At 41.2% G+C, this 20,798-nt stretch overlaps 1 protein-coding gene across 3 annotated transcripts in view; it reads left to right on the top strand.

Annotated features, from left to right (window-relative positions):
• myripb (myosin VIIA and Rab interacting protein b) overlaps window positions 1–20,798 on the top strand; it is an 87,836-nt gene that overhangs the window by 59,487 nt on the left and 7,551 nt on the right. For all 3 annotated transcript variants that reach the window (XR_011077795.1, XM_068582171.1, XM_068582169.1), the window contains exons 3-11: window positions 2,704–2,840; window positions 12,111–12,191; window positions 13,073–13,170; window positions 13,396–13,476; window positions 14,142–14,303; window positions 16,294–16,462; window positions 17,228–17,754; window positions 18,484–18,633; window positions 18,862–19,650. Coding sequence is in view for 2 of the 3 variants with exons in the window: in XM_068582171.1 (XP_068438272.1) it covers window positions 2,704–2,840; window positions 12,111–12,191; window positions 13,073–13,170; window positions 13,396–13,476; window positions 14,142–14,303; window positions 16,294–16,462; window positions 17,228–17,754; window positions 18,484–18,633; window positions 18,862–19,650 (2,194 nt within the window). In the remaining variant the exon portion in view is untranslated. The remainder of the gene's footprint in view (window positions 1–2,703; window positions 2,841–12,110; window positions 12,192–13,072; window positions 13,171–13,395; window positions 13,477–14,141; window positions 14,304–16,293; window positions 16,463–17,227; window positions 17,755–18,483; window positions 18,634–18,861; window positions 19,651–20,798) is intronic.

Genomic DNA, 20,798 nt, shown 5'->3' with positions numbered 1-20,798 from the left:
ATATCTTTATTATGCACAACTGAAAATGTCCTCTTGCAATGTGAGCATGCAGCATTTTCACTCTGCGGTATTTAACGAAGAAGGGAGTAACCTCCTGCAGCTTTCTCTTCGACATGACAGCTAGCCGCTAGCGTACTGACAGGTTCTGTCGTAAAGTGTCATAGCAACAGTCTAGACAGCGACACAGTGATTGATTTCTATACATACAGACACGTAAGTGTTGAATTCAGACATGTGATGAGTTGTTTGTTTGGGTTCGATAATAATGACCGGGACATATGATACCCAGCTTGAGATTCGGACAATCCGCCGTTATACTTAGTTGTCCTTTTCGCTGAGAAAACCCACAGTTACTGGCTAGAAAAAATAGCCTGCTTCTGTCTACTTATGACCTAAAAGCACCCGGTGTTTCAAAAATTACAGCAAATTTTTACAGCGACTGTTCACCCCTATAACGGGGTCTTCAACATGCTATTCAGGCATACAACTTAATTTGGAGTGAACTAATACTCCTTTCACATGAAAATATCTCAACCATATACTTGCAGCCCTGTGTCGTTGAATATAACTTTGCAGTTCAAGGATGGATCCTGGTCGCTCCAGCTCATTTCAGAGTACAGGGGGAATCTATTTGTATTTCTGCCTCGTTTGCCACTTGGACGCTGCGTTTCTCTTCCAGATTCATTTCTGTGCCTTTTTCCTCGGGCCCAGGGACAGATAAAGAGGATGGCCTCTTCACTGGAGCTCGGCAGCCTCCATTAGAGTGACTAGATTGGGTTGACCCGTGGCATGAAATTAAGAAGCTGAGGCCCATTGAACGGCCCAGTTGATAGAGACCGAGGATAATAAATCCACTGAGAACGAGGAAGAGAGGCAAGGAAGGAGGGAGGTTGAGAAGGAGGCGAGGGGAGGGGGGATGGATGTGGCAGCCCATGCAGCCTCAGGGGCACTCACGATCCCTTTATTAGCTCGGCTATTTCCACCCCACCTTCAACACCAGTCTTTTCATTGAACACGAGCGTCAACATGCAAGAGGGATTAACTCAAAATTTACTACAGTGCCCGTGGTCATCGTAATGAAGGAACATGTCACTGTGGTGAAGTTAACTGATGTGTTTAACGGGTGTATGGCACAGACAAATACACTGCATCAGACTTGGGCATCACTTGTTTGTAGGATAGTAGATTTTACTTTTTGGGATTGGTTTATTCTCAGCTAATACAATATAACCATATTTTTTAAATAATGAAACACATCTATTTTCCTCCTAATATCCATGTTTGAATAAAAGTAGTTAAATATAGAAATATAATTAAAAAGTGGTGAGAAGTTAGTAACTCAGAGGGATTATAGTAATGTAAGTAAAGTTTATTTAAATTGCACTTGTCACAGACTAAACCGAACGGACCATAACAGAGGCCAAAGCATTACAACAGTTAAGAAAGCATAAAACAATACACATTAAAAGACAATGTAGTGAAATACACAATAAAAACAATAAATAAATAAAAACAGATAAAAAGCAGGCCATGGAGCATGTATTTAACCAAACACCAGTGTAAACAGGTTTTTAGTTGGTTTCTAAATGACACTGAATCAGCAAACCGTAGGGAGCAGGCAGAGCATCGCTTTGGTGTTACTGCTTGAAAAGTTCGGTCACAACATCTTTTAAGATGGGTGTATACACCAACAAAGTAGTTGTCAGAGGCTTCCGGTTTTTGGATACTTTATTTCATGCACAAAATGTCCAGACAAAGGATACACATAGATAACGGACTCCTACCACTCAATGGTTGATGTCATGAATACGGTATCTGGAGACAAAAGTGTGTTCCCGGGAATGAATATTTCTAGATAAATTGTGCATGGTTGTGTGGTTCTGTCTCCCTGCACAGTAAATCTGTCTGTGTGTTTGTTTAGCCTCACTATTGTCAGTGGTGTGAAAAAATAAAAGGAGAGCAAGAGCGACCGCACGATTAAACACAAAGTTGGCTGAGATTCATGCAATCTGACGCAACGCTGGCGCAAAGGGAGCGTTTTTCTGAGGGCTTTTCATAACCCTCTTCGTTTAGCATTACTGCTTTATGTAATCATCTGCTCTGTCCTGAGGTCTGACTGGTTGGCATTCGAGCGCCAACCGGCCGTGCACCATGAAATGAGGAAAAGCCTGGAAAATTATGTGACATCACATCTGAAAACCTATACATTAACTGACTGCTTGTATACTCATTACAACACACAGCTTGGATGTGGATAAAATGCAAATAAATATCTTTCCTATCTTCAATCCAGCCTCCACAGAGAGAGAGAGAGAGAGCAAGAGAGGCACCGCTGAACCTTCTTGAAAAGCCAATTATTTGCTTTAAATCCAAGAGCAGAGCTGACAGCAAACACAAGCCTGGTGTAAAAAAAATACACATTAACACAAAACCACAGTCCTGTTTTTTAAAATAATTTATAAAAGACTAAAAGGTCTGGTTATATACACTTTAATAAATTTAAAGACACTCTACTTGAGCAGATTTAAATGGAAGTCTTGGCTTGAAGTCAAAGTTTAAATCCTGGTGTTATTATAATAAATTGTGATTCCTGCCAGTGTCTTTGCCATCTGTTCTTCTTTCTTTTCTTTCTTTTTTTTTGTTTACTTATTATCATGTTTTTTTTCTTCCCTCCTCACATCCTCGTCTCTTTCTTGTCTGCAGGGTTTTAAGGACACAGTCCCTTGAATGGTATTATAACAACGTGAAGAGTCGCTTCAAGAGGTTCGGCAGCGCCAAGGTTTTGAAGACCCTGTATAGAAAGAACATTATAGAGAGAGGAGCGCTCTCTGATCTCCCAGGTAACTTCATCCTCTCACATACTTTTTCATCAGCCATGCATGATCTTTGTTACATTGCATTCTTTATTTTTTGTTTTTTGCATTACCGTCTGCATCATTTTGATTAAAGCAGCTTTCCTTTTCCTTGTATTGTCGTGCCACGTTGTGGTGAATGCCAGTTTGGCCACGGACGTAATACAACTCCCTCGAACAACTTAATTCACGATGCCGGATTCTGGTCGCAGTAAACACACACAAGCACACTTGATTGCTCATTAGCTTGCTTTGATAAAAGATCACTCACTTTGTTTCACACATTTTGTTCCCTCTCTGACTGATTTAATTAATCAATTTCTTTTGTTCCCCACAGTCAAACACACTCATTTACACACACACGTCTGGGTTACGTTGAGAGTTGGCTAATGTTAAGTAGAGCTCTTTGTGTTTTCACCTCTCTTTACCCTTTTAATTAATTTGATCACAATGTGGATGGATTTATTCGAGGGAACCACAGTCCACGGCAGCAGTATTTAGAAAATACTCCTGTCATCTTGAATGTTCTGTGTGTGAGTAAGGCAGCGTCGGTGTTTGTGTGTGAGTGTGTCAGTGATGGTGGTGACAGACTACGGGTGAGCTGCCCTGCGGACCCGTCCTGCCAGTTAGGTCCTGGGGGGGCTCAGGCCACTTTAGCATCCTTAGTGAATTGTTCCTGTGCAGGGCAGCACCATGGCAGCTTTTATCCAGCCTCCCGCGCTCCAGATAACATTGTTTTGACCCTACTGCAACATGATCGGTCTGTTGCTGACTACAGGGCATTATTTCAAAGCCTGGTACATGGGATTAAATGGATGGAGGGAGCACAGAGGGGACAAATCAGGTCAGACTTGAGGCAGAGCTAGATGGGATTGAGATGAGAAGATGTTTAGGAATAAACCATGACCACAACTGAAGTTTATTTTGTGTGTAATGTATAAATTGAGTTTGTAAGCCTGGGTGATAAGGACAAAAAACTGTTAACATTACTATATATTATTCTATAATCTGCAACTTTGCAACCCACACAGATTCCAGCTACAATTCAACGAGCAAAATCACCATTACATGTTTCTTTTCGCATACAGCTCGACGAGCCATTGTGAAATCTGTCATGTCTTTACGGGGTAAATAAACCAGATTTGGCTAACTGGAAATCTAGAAATATGGTGGTCAGAAGCTTACAAGTATTTGTCCTATAACATATTTGTTTAGTTCACTTCTGTATTGTCCCAAGAATGAACTTTTCAGCAAGAAAAGAGGAAAACATAACACGTAAACACAATGAAAACAAAAATACAATAAAGACGATACAGAGAACAATCAAATGTTCATGTGATGAAAGCGAGAGAAACTGAAAAATAGAGACGTAACCGTTGAGGGGGATTTAATAAGTGTTTTTATAGCTAAACTGTATGAGTTATAGTCTACAGTGTGGGAAAGACAAAACTAACATTTGGCTGTACTGTACTAAAATTCAGAAATGGCTCAATTTACATTTAAATTGTCATTTTAGAGTAAATTTTCTCCTTTTTACATAAGTGGACTCTAAGAATGAAGCCTTTCCTGGGACAATTAGGATTTTTGTTTTTGTTCTCATAGCTTCTACTGCGGTGTATGATTCTCCTCTTAAACCTGCAGTTTTCTGATTTATTTCCTTACTTTACTCAACCTAATCATCTATCCCTCTCCTCTCTCACGTCATCTGGGGTGGAGGAGGAAGGATTAGGCGACTCGGCTGCTGGTCTCCCAGCTCACATGAGCCCAACAGATTAAACCGCTTCCTATTCTCAAATATTTGCAATGCCGCTCCCACTAACTGGCTAGCTGACTTGCCATATGATTATGGATATACTGGGATGTGTGTATGTTGCTTGTGTGTAGCTGAATCTAAAAGCAGATATTGTTGGCGTGTAAAAGAGAGACGTTACGATGTATTGTTAAGATCCCCCCGAGTTATCGTATAATCATTTTTTATGTTTTCTTGTTTGTGTTTGCATGGAAATATCTTTCTTCATCCTTGTGAATACGTCAAATATGTTTTTGCTAGACCTGCCAAAAATATGATTGGGTTTTGATTTATAGGAAAGAAAACGCCTTTTAAAAGCTCTTTTGCAGCAAATAATTAGATATGTCAAGTGTTAGAACAAGCTTATAACAGTAAGATATTATCATGATATATCAGGAAGTCTGTGCTTTCAATTGAACTGAATTTAATGAGATTTTACTTCAGCAAGTAAATCAGTGCTGGATTGGAAATAAAAGTCAATTAGATAAAGATGTTGCTCATTAACACACTAATGTTGCAGCATCTCGCTTGGTCTGCTTTGCTCCAAGAAAAGGAGCTTTCATTATGTAGCCTAAAAACTCTGCCAGAGTCTTAACTTCTCTGTCTTCATGCATGTAGAAAAGCAGCTGCAGGAATGTAAAACATTCTCATAAACCATTTGCCAACCGTATGTGATGAACCGTATGTAGAGGGAGCATATATATATATATATATATATATATATATATATATATATATATATATATATATATATATATATATATATATATATATATATGCTCCCTCTATACATGTGCTAGTAAAGCTGACTCCTTTTATCATCACCAAGGGGCCAATGCTTGTGAAATCACTTCTATACGAGTGTGACATGCCAGCCAGATGACATGACAGTCGGTAAAAGAGATGTGACTGTTTTACATATATCATGTCCCCGGAGAGAATGTATGACCTTCAAACCAGAAAGAGAGACAGAAAGACAACAAGGAGGGAGTGCTCTGTACTTTCCTGTGCATCTTCTTCAGTGGAGTAATGCTCTTGTGTGTGCTGTTACCAATATCTTGTGTGTGTCAACAGGCCTCTGTGTTTACACACAGCACTAGTGGTTAGTGTGACTATTATAGGCGGATAGTTTGTATGTGTGTGCGTGTGTGTGCGTGTGTGTGCGTGCGTGCAACTGACCACATACGGTCCTGTAAAGAGAATCAAATAACACATCAGTTACCAACACATTTGAATGGAATCATTCAATACACTTGTTTGCTTGAGGCAGCTGATATTCACTTTTCGCTTAACTGATTCAAGTACCTCATTTAGTGGATCGACAGATGCCAAGCACTGATCTTAATATCTATTAAATTAGTAATGAATGCCTTGACGCCAGTATAGCATGAAATGAAATGGTTGTGTTTACTCACCATACATTGATGAAACACTGTAACACTAAACATTCTTACCCTTTGGTGCACTAAAGGCGACATGTTACAGTGGAGCCGCTTTACAAAAAACTGTTCTTTTAATTGAGGTAAGCACGTTTTCAAATAAAGTGAATTGATAGAATTAGAAGATCATTGCATGTGTCTCAGCACATTTTTGTGACGATACTGTACGCCGTAGCCACTGTCTGTTGGCTAACTATGAGGCCAGCTGCTGGTTAGCTTATAGCTTAGCATAAAGAGAAAAGCACCATAGAGGAACTGCATCCGTAGTGACATTAGCATATGACTTGTTTTGAAAAAAAAAAGATTGAAATGATTTATACTCATATTCAAACCTGATAGTGTTCCACATTGTTTATACAACTTTCAAATCCCATTCATACTGATATAATCATATATTCAACCTAGCTGTTTTTTTGTAATTTGATCTACTTTTTTCCCCACTTTTACAACTCATTCAAACTCTTTCAGCTGACTCAGCAAATATGTCTCGTGCCAGATTTTACATTTTAATTTCTTAAGAAAAATACCCCCTTCTCTGTTTAATGTTCGCCATCTACAGATTACCTTAAAATCTATTTCTGAAATCTTACTTAATTTTTTGCTTTTGCAACAATTGTATTTATTTTGTACAGCTTCCGGGTGAAAATATAAACTGAAAACAAAACTGAAAATGATAGCATTGTTTCATCACTGTGGTTAAATCCAGATTGGAACAATGCAATAAGAAATGAGGATTTTTCTTAATAATTCCACTTGTCAAGCACGTGATATGCTGCTGATCCAATTCTGTACAAATGAGTGGTTACTTTCAACATTGAACAGTGACAGGCGTAATGCCACGTTTTTAAGCGTTTCCGTTGCCTGTGTTCCTTGAGCAGAAAGTTGGCGACTCAGAGTACAGAGTTCTGTCTTAGCGATTGGACGGCAGAATGTTAAACTGGAGCCCACAGCTACTGCTATTGAAAACTACAGGGCTCAGACCACATTGTTGTCAAGAATGCAACCGCAACTCTGTTTGTGTGGTACTAAAAGCAATACACGCTCGTCAGCTTGCCCGCATTCATGGACAAATGTGTTTCAAATAGAGGAGATGTACTGAAAACACTGACCTTCAGCAGCTACACATTATGGCTGTATAGTTGGTGTTCACAATCACATCTGAATCACGTTCATCTTCCTGAGGTACTTTGTATTTTCTGATTGCATTTGGGCATATGTGGAGTCTGACATATGTCAGACAATGGCTGTTTCGATATGAGAAACAGCCATTGTTTTATAATAATGTTCTGTGTTTTTAAACCTAATACATCCCACACTCTGCTGAAAATGGAAGACAAGGTGCCATGTCACCCAGTCCGACATTGATCTTTCAATATTGGAGCTCCAAATTGTTCTTTTATGTTTGGGTTTCATGCAGTGGTTTGTGTGGGATTGATATTTACTTTTTCATTTCTGTTGCGGCGTTCTTGGTGGTTTTCTGCAGCATTGTTCTTGCCTCGGTTCATGCACTAGAACAATTATTCCAAGTCAGGCACAGTGGCCCACAGGTGACAATAATTGCAATATGAAAATGTAAAAATGAATTACTAAAAGCTATTCGTAATCACTAAAACCATTTCACATTCCACCTCCATGATGGCCCTGGGAACAATTCATTTCTGCACACACACACACTTGTAAATGCTGCGTGCACAAAATGAAAAGGTCCGTATAATGGGTTTTCTTTTTTGAATCTTCTTTTCAAAAGAGGGCAGTTTTACCCTATTTTCATTTTATGGCAGATTTAAATTACACTGGCATCATCGCCACTAAAGGAGAGTAAAACCCTTATCTCCTGAATAAAAAAGACGTATTAATCGTTTGTTTACTTTCCACTATCGCCCAGCCTGTCGTGATGTGAACAGACACCCTGTCAGTTCAGCCATTGTTCTGAGGACGTTGTTTATGAGTCTGTGTGTGCTGCCAGATGCTGCATTGTAATTGAAAGGAAACCATCTGGACTCTCCTTCCTCCTCCTGCTGCTGCTGCTGGCACTTCAGGAACGTCAGCTCTAAGTGGAACTTTACTGGTTCATTTATTTATACAGTCTTTTGTTAGTTCCCTCTGTTTCTCCACATATTCTCTCTTTATGACACTCTATTTTACTCAACTAAATCCCTACATTGAATGTGCAATTTGGAAAAGGATTTTCTTATTTCTCATGGTTCAAGTGGTCCCATCACACCATATTGTTCAACTCTATGTTGAGTGGTCTAATTTTACACCTGCACTGATTGCAGCTTTTGAGTGGTGGGCTTGTGAGAGCTCGAAGAGGAACAGAGGGGTGCAATGTTGCAACTGCAAGGTGTTAGGTTGGTGTTGTTTTTTCGCCGAACCATACATTACTTAAGATTTCCTTTTTGGTTTCCTCCCTGATGGTCAATGTCAAGTTTCTAGGTGTTTTGTTCAACTTTTGCTCAACTTGAAATGGCCTGGTACATGAATCCCAAAGGACACGCAGGGACGCACTTCTTTCCAACACAGCTCAATGTTTATTTTTTTCTTGTTTGTTAGTTATTGACTGGTTGGTCCATCAGGTTAAAAACCTTCAAAAGACAAAAAGCAAAAGATATACAAACAATGCACCACTTTTAGAGTAAGACAACTTAGAGCACTAATAAGCAAAATAACGTTTATCAGAGTCAAAGTATAACTAATCCATGACCTTCAAGCTGATTCCATCCGCCTCTGTCTCCATCCACCAAGTGGGCCAAGCAGCTGGAGGACAGTGACCCAGTGACTCTCGGCACCCAGGTGGAGGTGTTGAAGGCTCACCTCCAGGGTTCAGAAAAGCATATTGCCTTCCAGGTAGGAAAGGTGGGTGAGCTGTCTGTCAGACTAGAGACAGAAACCAAAGAGAACGAGTCTCTGGGGAAACACCACCGAGTCCCAAAAAAGAATGGGGCTTGAGACTGAACAGGTTGAGGAAGATGAACAAGGACAGTAGTATATTATTTTAATAATATACTACTTATTTTAATAATATACTACTTTTAATATTTAAATCAATAGTTCCCTCTAGTTCACCATATTCATCTATTTTATTTGAGTGTCTGAATTGTGTCATTATGTTCCACAAAAAAACGGTTACGAAACAAAAATGATTTGCTTGTCAAAAATTCCCACATGCACACTCACTCAGACACCCTTGAAGATGTAGACCACTGCTGTCGTCTGTGACGATATCAAGCCATGTCCTCCTCCTCAACCATGACTGGCAAGATGACAAATGGTGAGGGACAAAGGTGAGATGATGGTCATGAGGAGAAATACACAAGTTCGACGTGAGGAGGAACGTATTGGATGGAGACTCACACTGACCTTCCACCATATCTGTAACGACAAGGCAGCACTGCCATCCGGGGCCAATTAAAGACAATCCCTCTGTTGTGTCACACGAGTCATTGTATTACTGCTGCCCTGTCGTGGATGACTCATGGATGAACAGCAGGCGTTAGTGGCAAGATCCACAAATCCATGACCCTTAGTGATCACTGTCATTTTAGAAATGCTGTAAAGATGTAAAATCCGGAGTGGCGCTTAAAATATTTCATCTAGCTCAATTCAGCCTTTTCAAACACACATTGTCATTATATTTTATTCATATAAAAAATATTTGTAATGGCAGCTTTAAGTAAAGTATCGAAACACTTCTGTCACTGGTCACATGCAATATTCAGACACCACTACTGAATTAACAGATTTACAGATTAGAAGTCGAGTCTATACCAATGCATAATACTAATAACCCCAGCTGTAAGATAATGTGATGAAAAAGTAAAATATTTTTCTTTGGAATGCAAAGTAAGATGCAAATGCCTCAAAAGTGTGAGTGTTTTTACGTCAGTCAGCATACTGAGCCACCTCTGACCACTGCATCCGACAAACGAAATGAAACGAAAGAGCTAATGAAAAGATGTTTAGTACATTTTCCTGCTGATACATAATCCCCATATAGGACTGTTTGCTTCAGTCTGCATCTGAATGACTGACAGGTGACTGCAACACTTCTTCTTCTGGCTCACTTTCTCTGACAGCAGTCCTTCTGTGTCGACATTGTCCTGAGCTGCTGCAGGTAATTTCCCCACCCATTGTCCCCTTCTACACTCCCAGGAACTATAATTCAGCTCTAACCAAGCGAGAACAGTACAGCGCTGTCGAACGCAGCTTCAGTCAGAGTGAGACAACTCTGGGAGTGAAGGACGGGTGGAGCGTGTAATGGTTTGGGGACGTGTTACACCGTGCTGCGACTGGGAGGACCGGGCCTGTGAATGGAGATACACAAGGTGGTATGAAGCTACTGTTTAGGCAGATTTTGCCTGAAGTTAGATGTGTGGGGGTTTAAAAAACAAAGTCTTTTCTGGTTGAGTTACAGCCTGTCACTGTGAAGTAATGCGAGAGTTTGTGATTGCTGGCTTACAAGCCCTGCACTAAGACTTTGCAGTGCTTTGACAAACATCAGTTCATATTGCAGTAAAGCTGAAATAGTGAAACATATTTGACAGCTGGCTGTGTTACTGCTGCTGTCAAGGGGGAAAAGAAAATGCCAGCTTGTTTGATTTTGACGTTTTTGTTTTTGTTTGCCTGACTTTGTACTTTCATGTGTTAGGGCCATTAAACCCCATCTGAAATTTTGATCAAGTTCATTGCTCTTTTATGCAAAACAATTAGATGTATTTTTTGGTAGATATACTTGTGGGAAATACCAGGAGGTGTTACAGTGAGCTATGGCAGAGATCGGGGAGTGGCTCTGGCTGTTCAAAAAAACGATTTTCACCAAACCAGCCAGAGCCTTCGACTGTGTCTGTGCTTTCAGCCAGACGCTGCAGTCTGCCCAACAGGAGTAGCAACAGGACCCCGTTGACTAGATTAATGTTGGTGGTGAGGCGACCGGCCAATTCAGGAGTCATGGAGTTCGGTTGTGGTTGTATTGTCCACTAAAGGGGCTGAAGCTTTGGAACAAGGCCCGGGTTTGGGATAGGTTTGGTTTGGTTTTGGCTCTAGTTTGTGCATGGAAATGAGCTGAAGAAGAGACCTGAGGTGGAACCGGAGCCAGGGTGCTCTTTGTGTTTTGTCTGGATCAGCCATGTTGGAGAATGGGTATAGTCTGTGGTCAGGGGATGAAATGGAAATGTATTTGGAGTGTGTGCAGCGAGGACTTCCCTCATTCCAGTGTTATATTCTACCTTGGTGGTCTGGCAAAACCCTCTCCTGATTGCTCTGTCTGACCGTATGTCTTCCTAATAAGTTGCATGTCCATGTACACTCTTCATTTTAACAGCTGGACCATGAGCAGGCACAAAATAAACGCAAACCACAAGAGAGATGTCTAACAGGAGTTAATGGGCCACTAAGGGAATATGTGGTTTTGAAGGCGGAGATATTACAAGCACTACACCGTCTCTGGGATTTCACAGCTCTTTAAGTAGACCTGTCTCAGTATTATAATCACAAATGTTTCATTTTGGGTGATATGAATGTCCCTTCCCTCTAACTCCAGTCTAGCGTTTGAAGTTTGTTTGAAAAAGACACAAATATAGCACTAACTCACAAACTCACAAGGAGCTCGACCTGAATGAGCTATAAAGAAGACAAGACACTACACAGTGATGCTCATTTGCACTGACTGTATGCCTATGGTATGTGCCAGCATGTGACAAGTTTGAAAGGCAAAGGGAATTATCATTTTCTTTCAACTGCCATGTTGTTTCTTATTGTGTTTTTTTTAATGCACAATAGGGAAAGAAGTAAAAAAAACATGACATTGACAAAATGACAAAACGGAGATGGGAATACAATTGACGAGAGTACAAATAAGGGGGTTGTTTCATGAAATTGGGCACAGTGTAACCTACTTTTAATGTGGCTACAGTGTAAAAGAGTATTACATTATGATGGAATGATATGAACTGAATATTTGCATCTCTGACAGCCGTCAGTTTGAAGACTTTCATCCTCAGACTTAATTTGTCTTCCTCTCCACCCCTTTAGAAAGCAGCGTTCACGAGGGAAGCAACGACAACGATGGCAGCATCTGTGGCAGCGACTCCGCCTTCTACAAACAGAGTGAAGGTGAGAGATGCGCTGATAAACGGGCAGAGTTTTTGTGTCAGTGCAGACGGGTCATTTGAGCCACAATTTCAGTATAGTCAACGTTATCTTAAAAGAAAGGTTGCATTTCTCCTCTTTTCCATTTTCTTAAAAGGTTGAGCTGTTATGTTTATTGCTCATTAATTGTTTTGGGGAGGCTTGGTGCCACATCAGTGCGACACAACACTTAAGTGAATAGAAACACAGAGCAATGGTTCTTGTTTGATCATTAAACTACACACATAGTCTAATTCACACACTTAAATCCACAAGATACCCATAAAACCAGTGACATGCCAACAAATGCACTTCCACGCACAGATAAAATGATCGCCTCCTCCACAGCGCAGACAACACATGTAGACACACATGCACATGACACATGCCATCGTTGTGCAAACCCACCCCTTCATTTGCAAATAAAAATGGCAAACAACCACATTAGACCCAATCTAATGATGAAGCTTATTTAAACTGTTTGCCAGTAATAATGAGTTGTTTATGCAACGAGATATGCAATTTAGATAATGGCACATTATCACAAACACTGCATGTGTGTGTGTGCAGAGTCTGTGTTTTCATTATCCTACGTTACTAAGTCCTACATCTTATTTAGCACGGCACTTGTATCACACTGTTGTATCACGAATGGATAAGGCAGAACCGGAGATATCTTCTATTCGACATGTTCTCCTTCCTCCTCAAAACCTGCCACTGACATCACCCATCATGCAAATCCACCACCAACAGTCTGATCGGCGATTAAAGGGAGCGGAAGGAATGTGTGTTAGAGGACGAAGAGGTTGTTCCACAGCTGAAATATTTCTGAAATGTTTATGTGTGGCTCGTGTGTGTGACATAAGGACACAGTATGGCAGAGACGCTCACTGTCGCCCTGCGTGTTGCTGAGGAGGCTATAGAGGAGGCCATCGCTAAGGCAGAGGAGTTCAGTGACAGCTTGGTGAGACACGCCTCTGTTTCTTCTTCCTTTCTTTCTCTCTCTGCCTCCCTCCTATCTTCTCCGTTTGCCCCTCTTTTCTATCCCTGCTTTGTCTGTCATGGTCTCTTACGTCTCCAGCGGGATGCAGTCATGGTTTCTCTCTGCTGGTAATTCAGTCACTTTGAACCGTGTGTGTGTGTGTGTGTGTGTGTGTGTGTGGGTGTGTGGGTGTGTGTGTGTGCGCAGGAGAAGCAGAATGAGGCTCGGTATCTGCAGGACCACAAAGAGGAGCTCATAGAGGAACTTGCCACAACAATTGTACAAAAAGTAGGTTGAGTTTGTTTTTATTTGTTTCCTTCTATGTGAAAGTTTAGTTAACCATATTTAAATAAACACTAAAAAATGAAAATGTAATACTTTGAGCTAGATCCCACCTCTGTTTTCGTTTTGACAGTTCGACCAATATAATGTTTAATTAGAACATTTGCATTAATATTACATTTCGCAGAGAGAAGGCACAGGAAAACAAAGAATTAAAGTTATTTTCTTCTTTTGACAACGAGAATGTAGAACCATTTGAGAAAAGGACGTCATTGAATATGATATCCCAGTTTGAATTAAGATTAAAATGACAACCGCTTAAATTTTCATCAAGTATTGTAATTTGCTTATAAAAGTAAAGTTTGCGGTTATGTGATTATAATTAAAATTGGTTGGCCATCAAATCTTTCAAGGTAAAATGAAACATTCGCTTTGAAGGATGCTCACGCATATTATTACATGAAAATTCGGTATTATCTGTTTCATTATAGCACATTATTCATGCCTAAGTGTAGATGTAAAATGCTCTAAGGGGATTGCATTTTCATTTTCCAATTTGCAATTATTGTTTTGTTTTTTCAATTTTATAAAGCTTGCTTTGTTTTTTATACCTCACAGCTTTCTCACTTTTTCTAATTTTACTTTCTTCTTCTCCCTCCTCTCCTTCCCAGATTATCCAGAGGAGGAAGCGTTCAGAGATGCAGACAGAGTATGACTTTGTCTGGCCTCAGACTCAGTCCCTGAACCAGCCCAGTGAACTCCCCTCTCCGTCTCAGCCTCAAGCTTCCTCCATCGGACCACAGGACCCCCTTAAAGCCTCCTACTCTCTGTGGGTCAGTCTCTGCCTCCTCTCAAACTCTAAAAGGAACAAAAAACAGATGCCATCCATATCCGCTGCAGTCAAAACAAAAGCGCCCCGTCCTGTCAGTGGGTGTAGACATGTTGAGTGTTGGCCAGAAGCATTTGTTCTTCTATCGTGCACCATGTGTTTAAAAAAACGGCGGTTTGGTGTTCTCACTTCATCTCACAGCACACGATATAATCATCCTCTGTCTGTGTTCTGGTATGTGTTCCACTGGGTGGACCAGCCGCCGTCTGAGTGTTTGCCAGGTTTAAAAGACACAGGAATGTTGTTTTTGGCAGAAAATCACTGTAACGTTTTAGTAGCACCGGTCACATATATGTGGTGACGATGTGGTCTGATTAAGCATTTGTATTTTGGTCTCTTTCTCTTCCTGATGACCTCTTTGTTGCCAGTGGTGAGGAGTTTGACTCGCATGAAATGTTGCACATTTAATTTCTATATGCAGTATTAATGTACTCGCTAGAAATCACCATGATGTGTGGAATAATAGACCCATATTCCAACAAAACAAGTATAAACACATTGAAGCAAATTCATTTGAGGATTGCTTGGACATGGCAGACACGCCTTTGAGTTTGAGCAAAGCATTAGAAATATTGCAAATATGAGTGAATCCTGATTGATACCAAGACAGTTGACCTGTTTCACTAAATGTTCCAGGTTTGAGAAAAGAACGCACAATGTGTTGAACACACGGAGATACATAGCACTCACAGTAACACATGCACGCAAATCTGCAATGTACGCACACCTGGCAGTGGTTTGTGCTGCTCGCAGGCACGGGCTCGTGGAGATTTGTCATCGTCCCGTGTGAGTGTAAAGCATCAAAGCTGCGCTCCCCTGACATCGCCGTTCTGTTACCCACTGTTTCACTCAGCGAAGATCAAAGTCCCGCGAAATACGAGGGGATCCCCCTCAGCTGCTCGGCCCGCCATGGGACGGGCTCTGTTTATTAGTATTCTACAAACACACCAGCTAAGACTCTATGCAGGCAAATGCACACTAAAATCTATGCTGCTTTAATATTGATCCTCTGGGTAATCTTAAGGGTGCAACCCACCCACTGTAAGAACTGATCTGGTTTTCTCAGATTCTTCTGCTGTCGACAGCTCAGCCAATACTTAAACATGTACATGTACCCGTGTCAGTCCTTTCACTCGATGTTCAGTCAAGATCAAGATTTTAGTGTGTTTGTGCACCTGAATCAGGTTCAAACTCCCTCTATCGTGCTCCTTTCATTCTCAGTGGAGCAGCTTCTAAATCTGCATCATACAGACATACAAAGTTTCAATTCACATCTTAAAACAGGATTTATGTTTAATTCAACCTTAATCTAACCAGGAAACCTCACCCTGAATTTAAATTAGTCCCTTTTCAGTGAAAGGACTGGCGAAATGTATTTTTATTAATATTTTTGTTTTATTTTACACACACACACAAACACACATACACACACACACACACACACACACACACACACACACACACACACACACACACAGAAAGAGAGACTTGTAGAGCCCCTGCTGTCTGCCTTGTTATTTAGTTGTTTTCTAGCTCCACCTGCTGATGAGGTTGCTGACTCACAGCTACAGTTTGAACAGGAAGTGGACCAGTGAGATGGGCCAAGTGCTCTCCTTTTATGTAATGTAATTACTATATATGGATGTCATATGGAATATGTGACCTCTGTGGCCACTGTGCTGTTGCCTCAAAAAATAGCCCAAAATGAAGACGAGGGGAATGTTCTACTTTAAATGTCCAGAGCTGTCAAACATCTTCCTCATTGAAGTTTCTTTAAGAAAAATAATGATTTGTCATTATTGTGGAGTCATCACAGGTGTGAGTCTAAACGCTACATATCTCATTCATGACAGCCTTTTGTTCCTCATAAATTTATTTGCATTTTACATTTGTGTGTGTGTGTGTGTGTGTGTGTGTGTGTGTGTTGCTTGCAGCGGTCCCGGTCAGCGTTCTCCCTCACCAGTGACGACTCCCCAGATAAGGGTCCGGAGGAGGAGGGTGCCGGAGCGGGCTCTGGCTTACAGGAGTACGCTTCTCTGAAGAGGGAGGGCAAGGCCACAACCCTGCCGAGCTGGAAGAGTGTCGACCGCCTGGACAACTCCAGTAAACATCACACTCACAGACTCTGTTTAATGTCCAGTTAGCGAGTCAGTGTTCCTTTGATTCCTCCTTTTTCCAGATGCAGATGAAATTGTTGATCCTGTTTGATATTCACAATGCATTGATTAACACAGTTCCTGCTCTATATCTTGATGATGCAGTGCATAAGAGGGGAACCTATTGGAAGACAGTACCACCTTTCGCAATGTATACAACCTGATCACTTGTCCTCCATAATGCTTTTATGGAATTTAACTGGAAAGTACTTTAACTCATGTCCATATAAATAATCATCTGGCACCACTTATGGTGCCAGATGATTATTTATACGGGCATTATTTATACGGGCATGTTGGAATAGGAATGCCATTTATTTGCACAAAGATTAAGGCAACATTTTACTGCTTTATTGCTTTTTGGGAGATAATGGATATACAAAGAATGATTGAGTTGTATTTACTGTTTTACTACAATTTTGAAAAGTCATACAAACCTTCATAAGTTTTGCTTCAAAGTAAGTTATACTGCACCAAGACACTCATTCCTGATCGCTAAAGAGTAAAAAACAATGTCAGTGTATTGGCTATTTTGGCAAAAAACATGGCTAAATGCATTGCTTCTGCTATTGCCACTCTGACTCAAATAGAAGTTGAGCTCACCGAGGCAAGTGCAAAATGGTGGGGAAATAATAATAATAAAAATACCGGCGGAAACAGGAGTTTCTTTAAACTCCTTTTAAACTTTCTGCTGCCTGTTCTTGTTCTCCAGGTGCATCCTCAGTGCTCCAGAGCCCAGACGGTAACTGGATCGCTCTGCACAGCTCACAGCTGTCTCGGCCCAGCCTGCTCACCAAGAGGAAGAGCCTGGTGTTCAGCGTGTTGGAAAAGGAGTCCGGCGTCGTGTCAGCCTACGACGAGATGGGATCCGACTCCGAGGAGAACGACAAAGGCGGCTGGGGTGCAGCGCTGCGACAGTTCCGTCGCAAACTGTCCGATGAGACTTACTACACGGACTCGCAGCACGACCCTGAGTGGACGTACACCCAGCACCTTCCCATTACTTCCCCGTCCTCCGGCCAGTACACCAACACCGAGACTCTCAACTCGGACTCGGAGGCCTCATCAGTGCTGTCAACATGTCCTCGCAAACCGCCTCACAACCTGCTGAGGAGGAAAGGGCCGCCAGAAGCAAACCTGCATCCTCATCACCAGCCGCTCTTCCACCAACACCTTCACCAGAACCTCTCTCCGTACCCACTCCACTCAGAGGCACTGGACGTCAACTTTAACCCCAAGGTCAGTGACTCTGGATTGTCTTGTGTAAATAATATGTGATGTTATTAGATGTGATGAATTTATTCTGAACTTGGGACTTTGTGTCTCATTATGTAGCAGGTGGAACATGGAACAACTTCTAGAAAAACGTCCAATAAGACAATGTTGAAATACGTAATAAAAGTAAAATCGTGTTCAAATAGTGTTCAAAATCCTGCAGAAAATTACAGGACAAAATGTACAAAATGATCCTTTACTCCTTAGCTCTTTTTTTTAATATTAGAACATATTGAGATTATTATTTTTTTTTTACAATCTATTTTAAGTTAGTCCAATTATTTTGCCCTGTTCTGTCAAAATTTCTTTGGACTTTTCTCTAAACTTTTCTCTTTTTGTGAATTGGATAATTTCACCTTTTTGTGCCTTACACAGCTATTTTTAATAAAATGGTTTGGTGGGATTGCTAACAATTCAGACACCTCAAACATGGAAAGACACCGCTCTTTTTAAAGTGTACTGTATGTTTTTTCTATAATCTTATTTTAAAATATAGCTATAGCTATCAGATAAATATAGTGGAGTAAAATGTATTGTATTTCCCACTGAAATGTTGTCATTAGAAGTATAATGTTGTCATTTGAAGTCAAAAGTAGAAGTATAAAGTATTAGAATTATAAAGTAGCATGCAAATACTCATGTACGAGTACCTCATAAAACTGCACTTGAGTGAAAGTACTTGTCTGTTCCCAGGTGATGGGAGACAGCAGCGAGGCTGAGGAGAGGCAGAGTGATCCGGTCAAAAGATCACGACGACGCAGGAAAAGCAAGAGAGAGTCGTCGACAGAGCAGAGCAAAGCTGGAGGCCAGAGCTACACACAGTCCATCTACCCATTAGTGCAGGTGAGGATTCTCCCCTGCAGTTGGAACGAGTGTTAGTCGGTGACTTGTAATTCCCACCTGTGAGAAATATACGGAATGTAAAACAGTGTTTCCTATTAAGAGGCACGTGTGATATATGATGCAGTTCAGGCTCCTTCATTTCTTGTTTGGACTCTCTTTTTTTTTAAATGAGGATTTGATGTTTGCTTACTGAGTTTGTATTTACGTCCCTTTGTCTCCCCACAAAAGGAGAACAGTGGATTTCTACTTAATGCCCTTCTGAAAAGGGGTTTAAGTCAGGAAGAGTCCATACCTGACACGGTGCCAATGGTCACAGCTGCACCAGATACCTTCAAATTTGATGCCATGACACCCGAGCCAGAGGACTTGGACACGGTGGCTCCAAATTCACTGGCCCCCAGCCCTCCGGTGCCCCACTCTCTGGCTCCAGGGTCCCAGCACTCGCCCAGCAGCTCAGGGCCAGGAGACCCTCTAGAAGAGGAGCTACGATCCAGACTCAGTCAGCTGGTCAGCCGTGCCAGAAGCAAAGACAGCAGCTCATCTGAGGATGAGTCCGCAAAGCGGCCCGCGAACAAACAGACAGATAAAGAAAGCGGCGGACAGAGAGAGGAGACTCGGCCAAATGACACTGAAAGAGAAGGGCAGAAGGGAAGTGAGAGATTAAGAGACGTGACCAGCAGGAAGGAAATAGAGAAAGCCAATGAAATAGTGGAACAAGTGAATGGACAAGAGGTGAAAAGAAGTGAGAGACTAACAAAGAGTCCTTCAGTGAGAGAGGAAGGAAGAGTTAAGGAGAGGAGGCTGGAGATAGGAGTGGAATGTTTAGAAGAGAGTGAAGATGACCAGGAGCAAACAAGAGGAGATAAGAGAGAGCTGAACAGACAAAGTAAGAGACAACATAAAAGAGACATGAAGAAAGAGACGGGACAAAAATATGGAGCAAGACGGAGTGGATCCAGCGCAAGTTCGCCTGCCATTACACCTTCTTCCCAGGAGGGGGTGCTGTCAGACAACCAGGTAAGGAGGATAGAAGCAAGTACAGTAGATTTGTGTCCACCCCTTATCATCTGCCTTTTCCTATTTATTTTTTCTTTCTCACCCTCGAAAAGCCCAACCTTTCTCTATCTCTTTATTTATATGACAACCACTGCTGTCCTTCTGTGTCCCTCATCCTATGCTTTCCCTCTTTCTCTGTGCTTCCCGTGTGTGTGTGTGTGTGTGTGTGTGCGTGTGTGTGCGTGCGTGCGTGCATACATGCGTGCGTGCGTGCGTGCGTGTGCACATCAGGAGGGACAGAATGACTTTGAGCAACAGCAGAAGTTTCAGTTGCTCTCCTCTCTCTTACAGCAGGTGAGATATTGGATGGAAAGCAAAAGGATTCTGTGAGAGCTGCAGTGCTCGAGAATATACTTCTGTAATTGAGCCTCCATCTTTCCATGCACACAATCACACATATCCACACACACAAACACATATATGGGATTAGGTTAACGCTCCCATTTTCTGGCGGCATATTTATTTCTACAGAAAAGAGAGCTTCAGGTCTTGGCAGTGCAGCTAAAGTTGTTGGTAGTGGCAGAAAATGTTATAGCTGTTTTTACATCGAGTAAAATGGTAAAAGTTTAGGTGTTTGGCCTTCTTAATGATGTGCTTTTGCAGTGGTTTTCAAGAATCATGCTGGGAGAAATCCATCATAGAACAGCTGCAAATATTTTTCATTAATAAAAGCCTCAAAAGGTCAGATTGCAAAACAGCCACAGGCCCAGTTGTGTTGTGTGCAAGGAGCAACTCTGTGTTGCTACTGAAGTTATCACTTTGGTAGCCTATAAATAGATGTCGATTATAAGCTTGTACTAAAATGCTTAAAATGTCCTACACACGTAACAAACAAATAAAAATTACTTTCTTTAAAACAATATATTTAAAATTCCCTTAGAGTTAGATAGCAACCCCCCAAATCAACTTTAACAACTAAATGTTGGTCATAATTATAGAAAATAGACAAATTGCATGATATAACTTTAAGCAGGTTTTGTGGCTCCAGTGTGTTCATAGTAGGAAATGGACAACATGAAATATAAATACACAAAGATGTAAGAACACTGAATCTGTGTGGTTTAGCTTGAGTGTGCTGGTAATGTATACTGTTGTCTAGCAATACTGCA

This window comes from Clinocottus analis, unplaced genomic scaffold, assembly GCF_023055335.1.
Source record: "Clinocottus analis isolate CAN_PGR_092001 unplaced genomic scaffold, fCliAna1.0.p SCAF_18, whole genome shotgun sequence".
Classification (NCBI taxonomy): domain Eukaryota; kingdom Metazoa; phylum Chordata; class Actinopteri; order Perciformes; family Cottidae; genus Clinocottus; species Clinocottus analis.
Note: the sequence above shows the minus strand (reverse complement) of the source record. Positions and strands in the feature narration are given on the sequence as shown.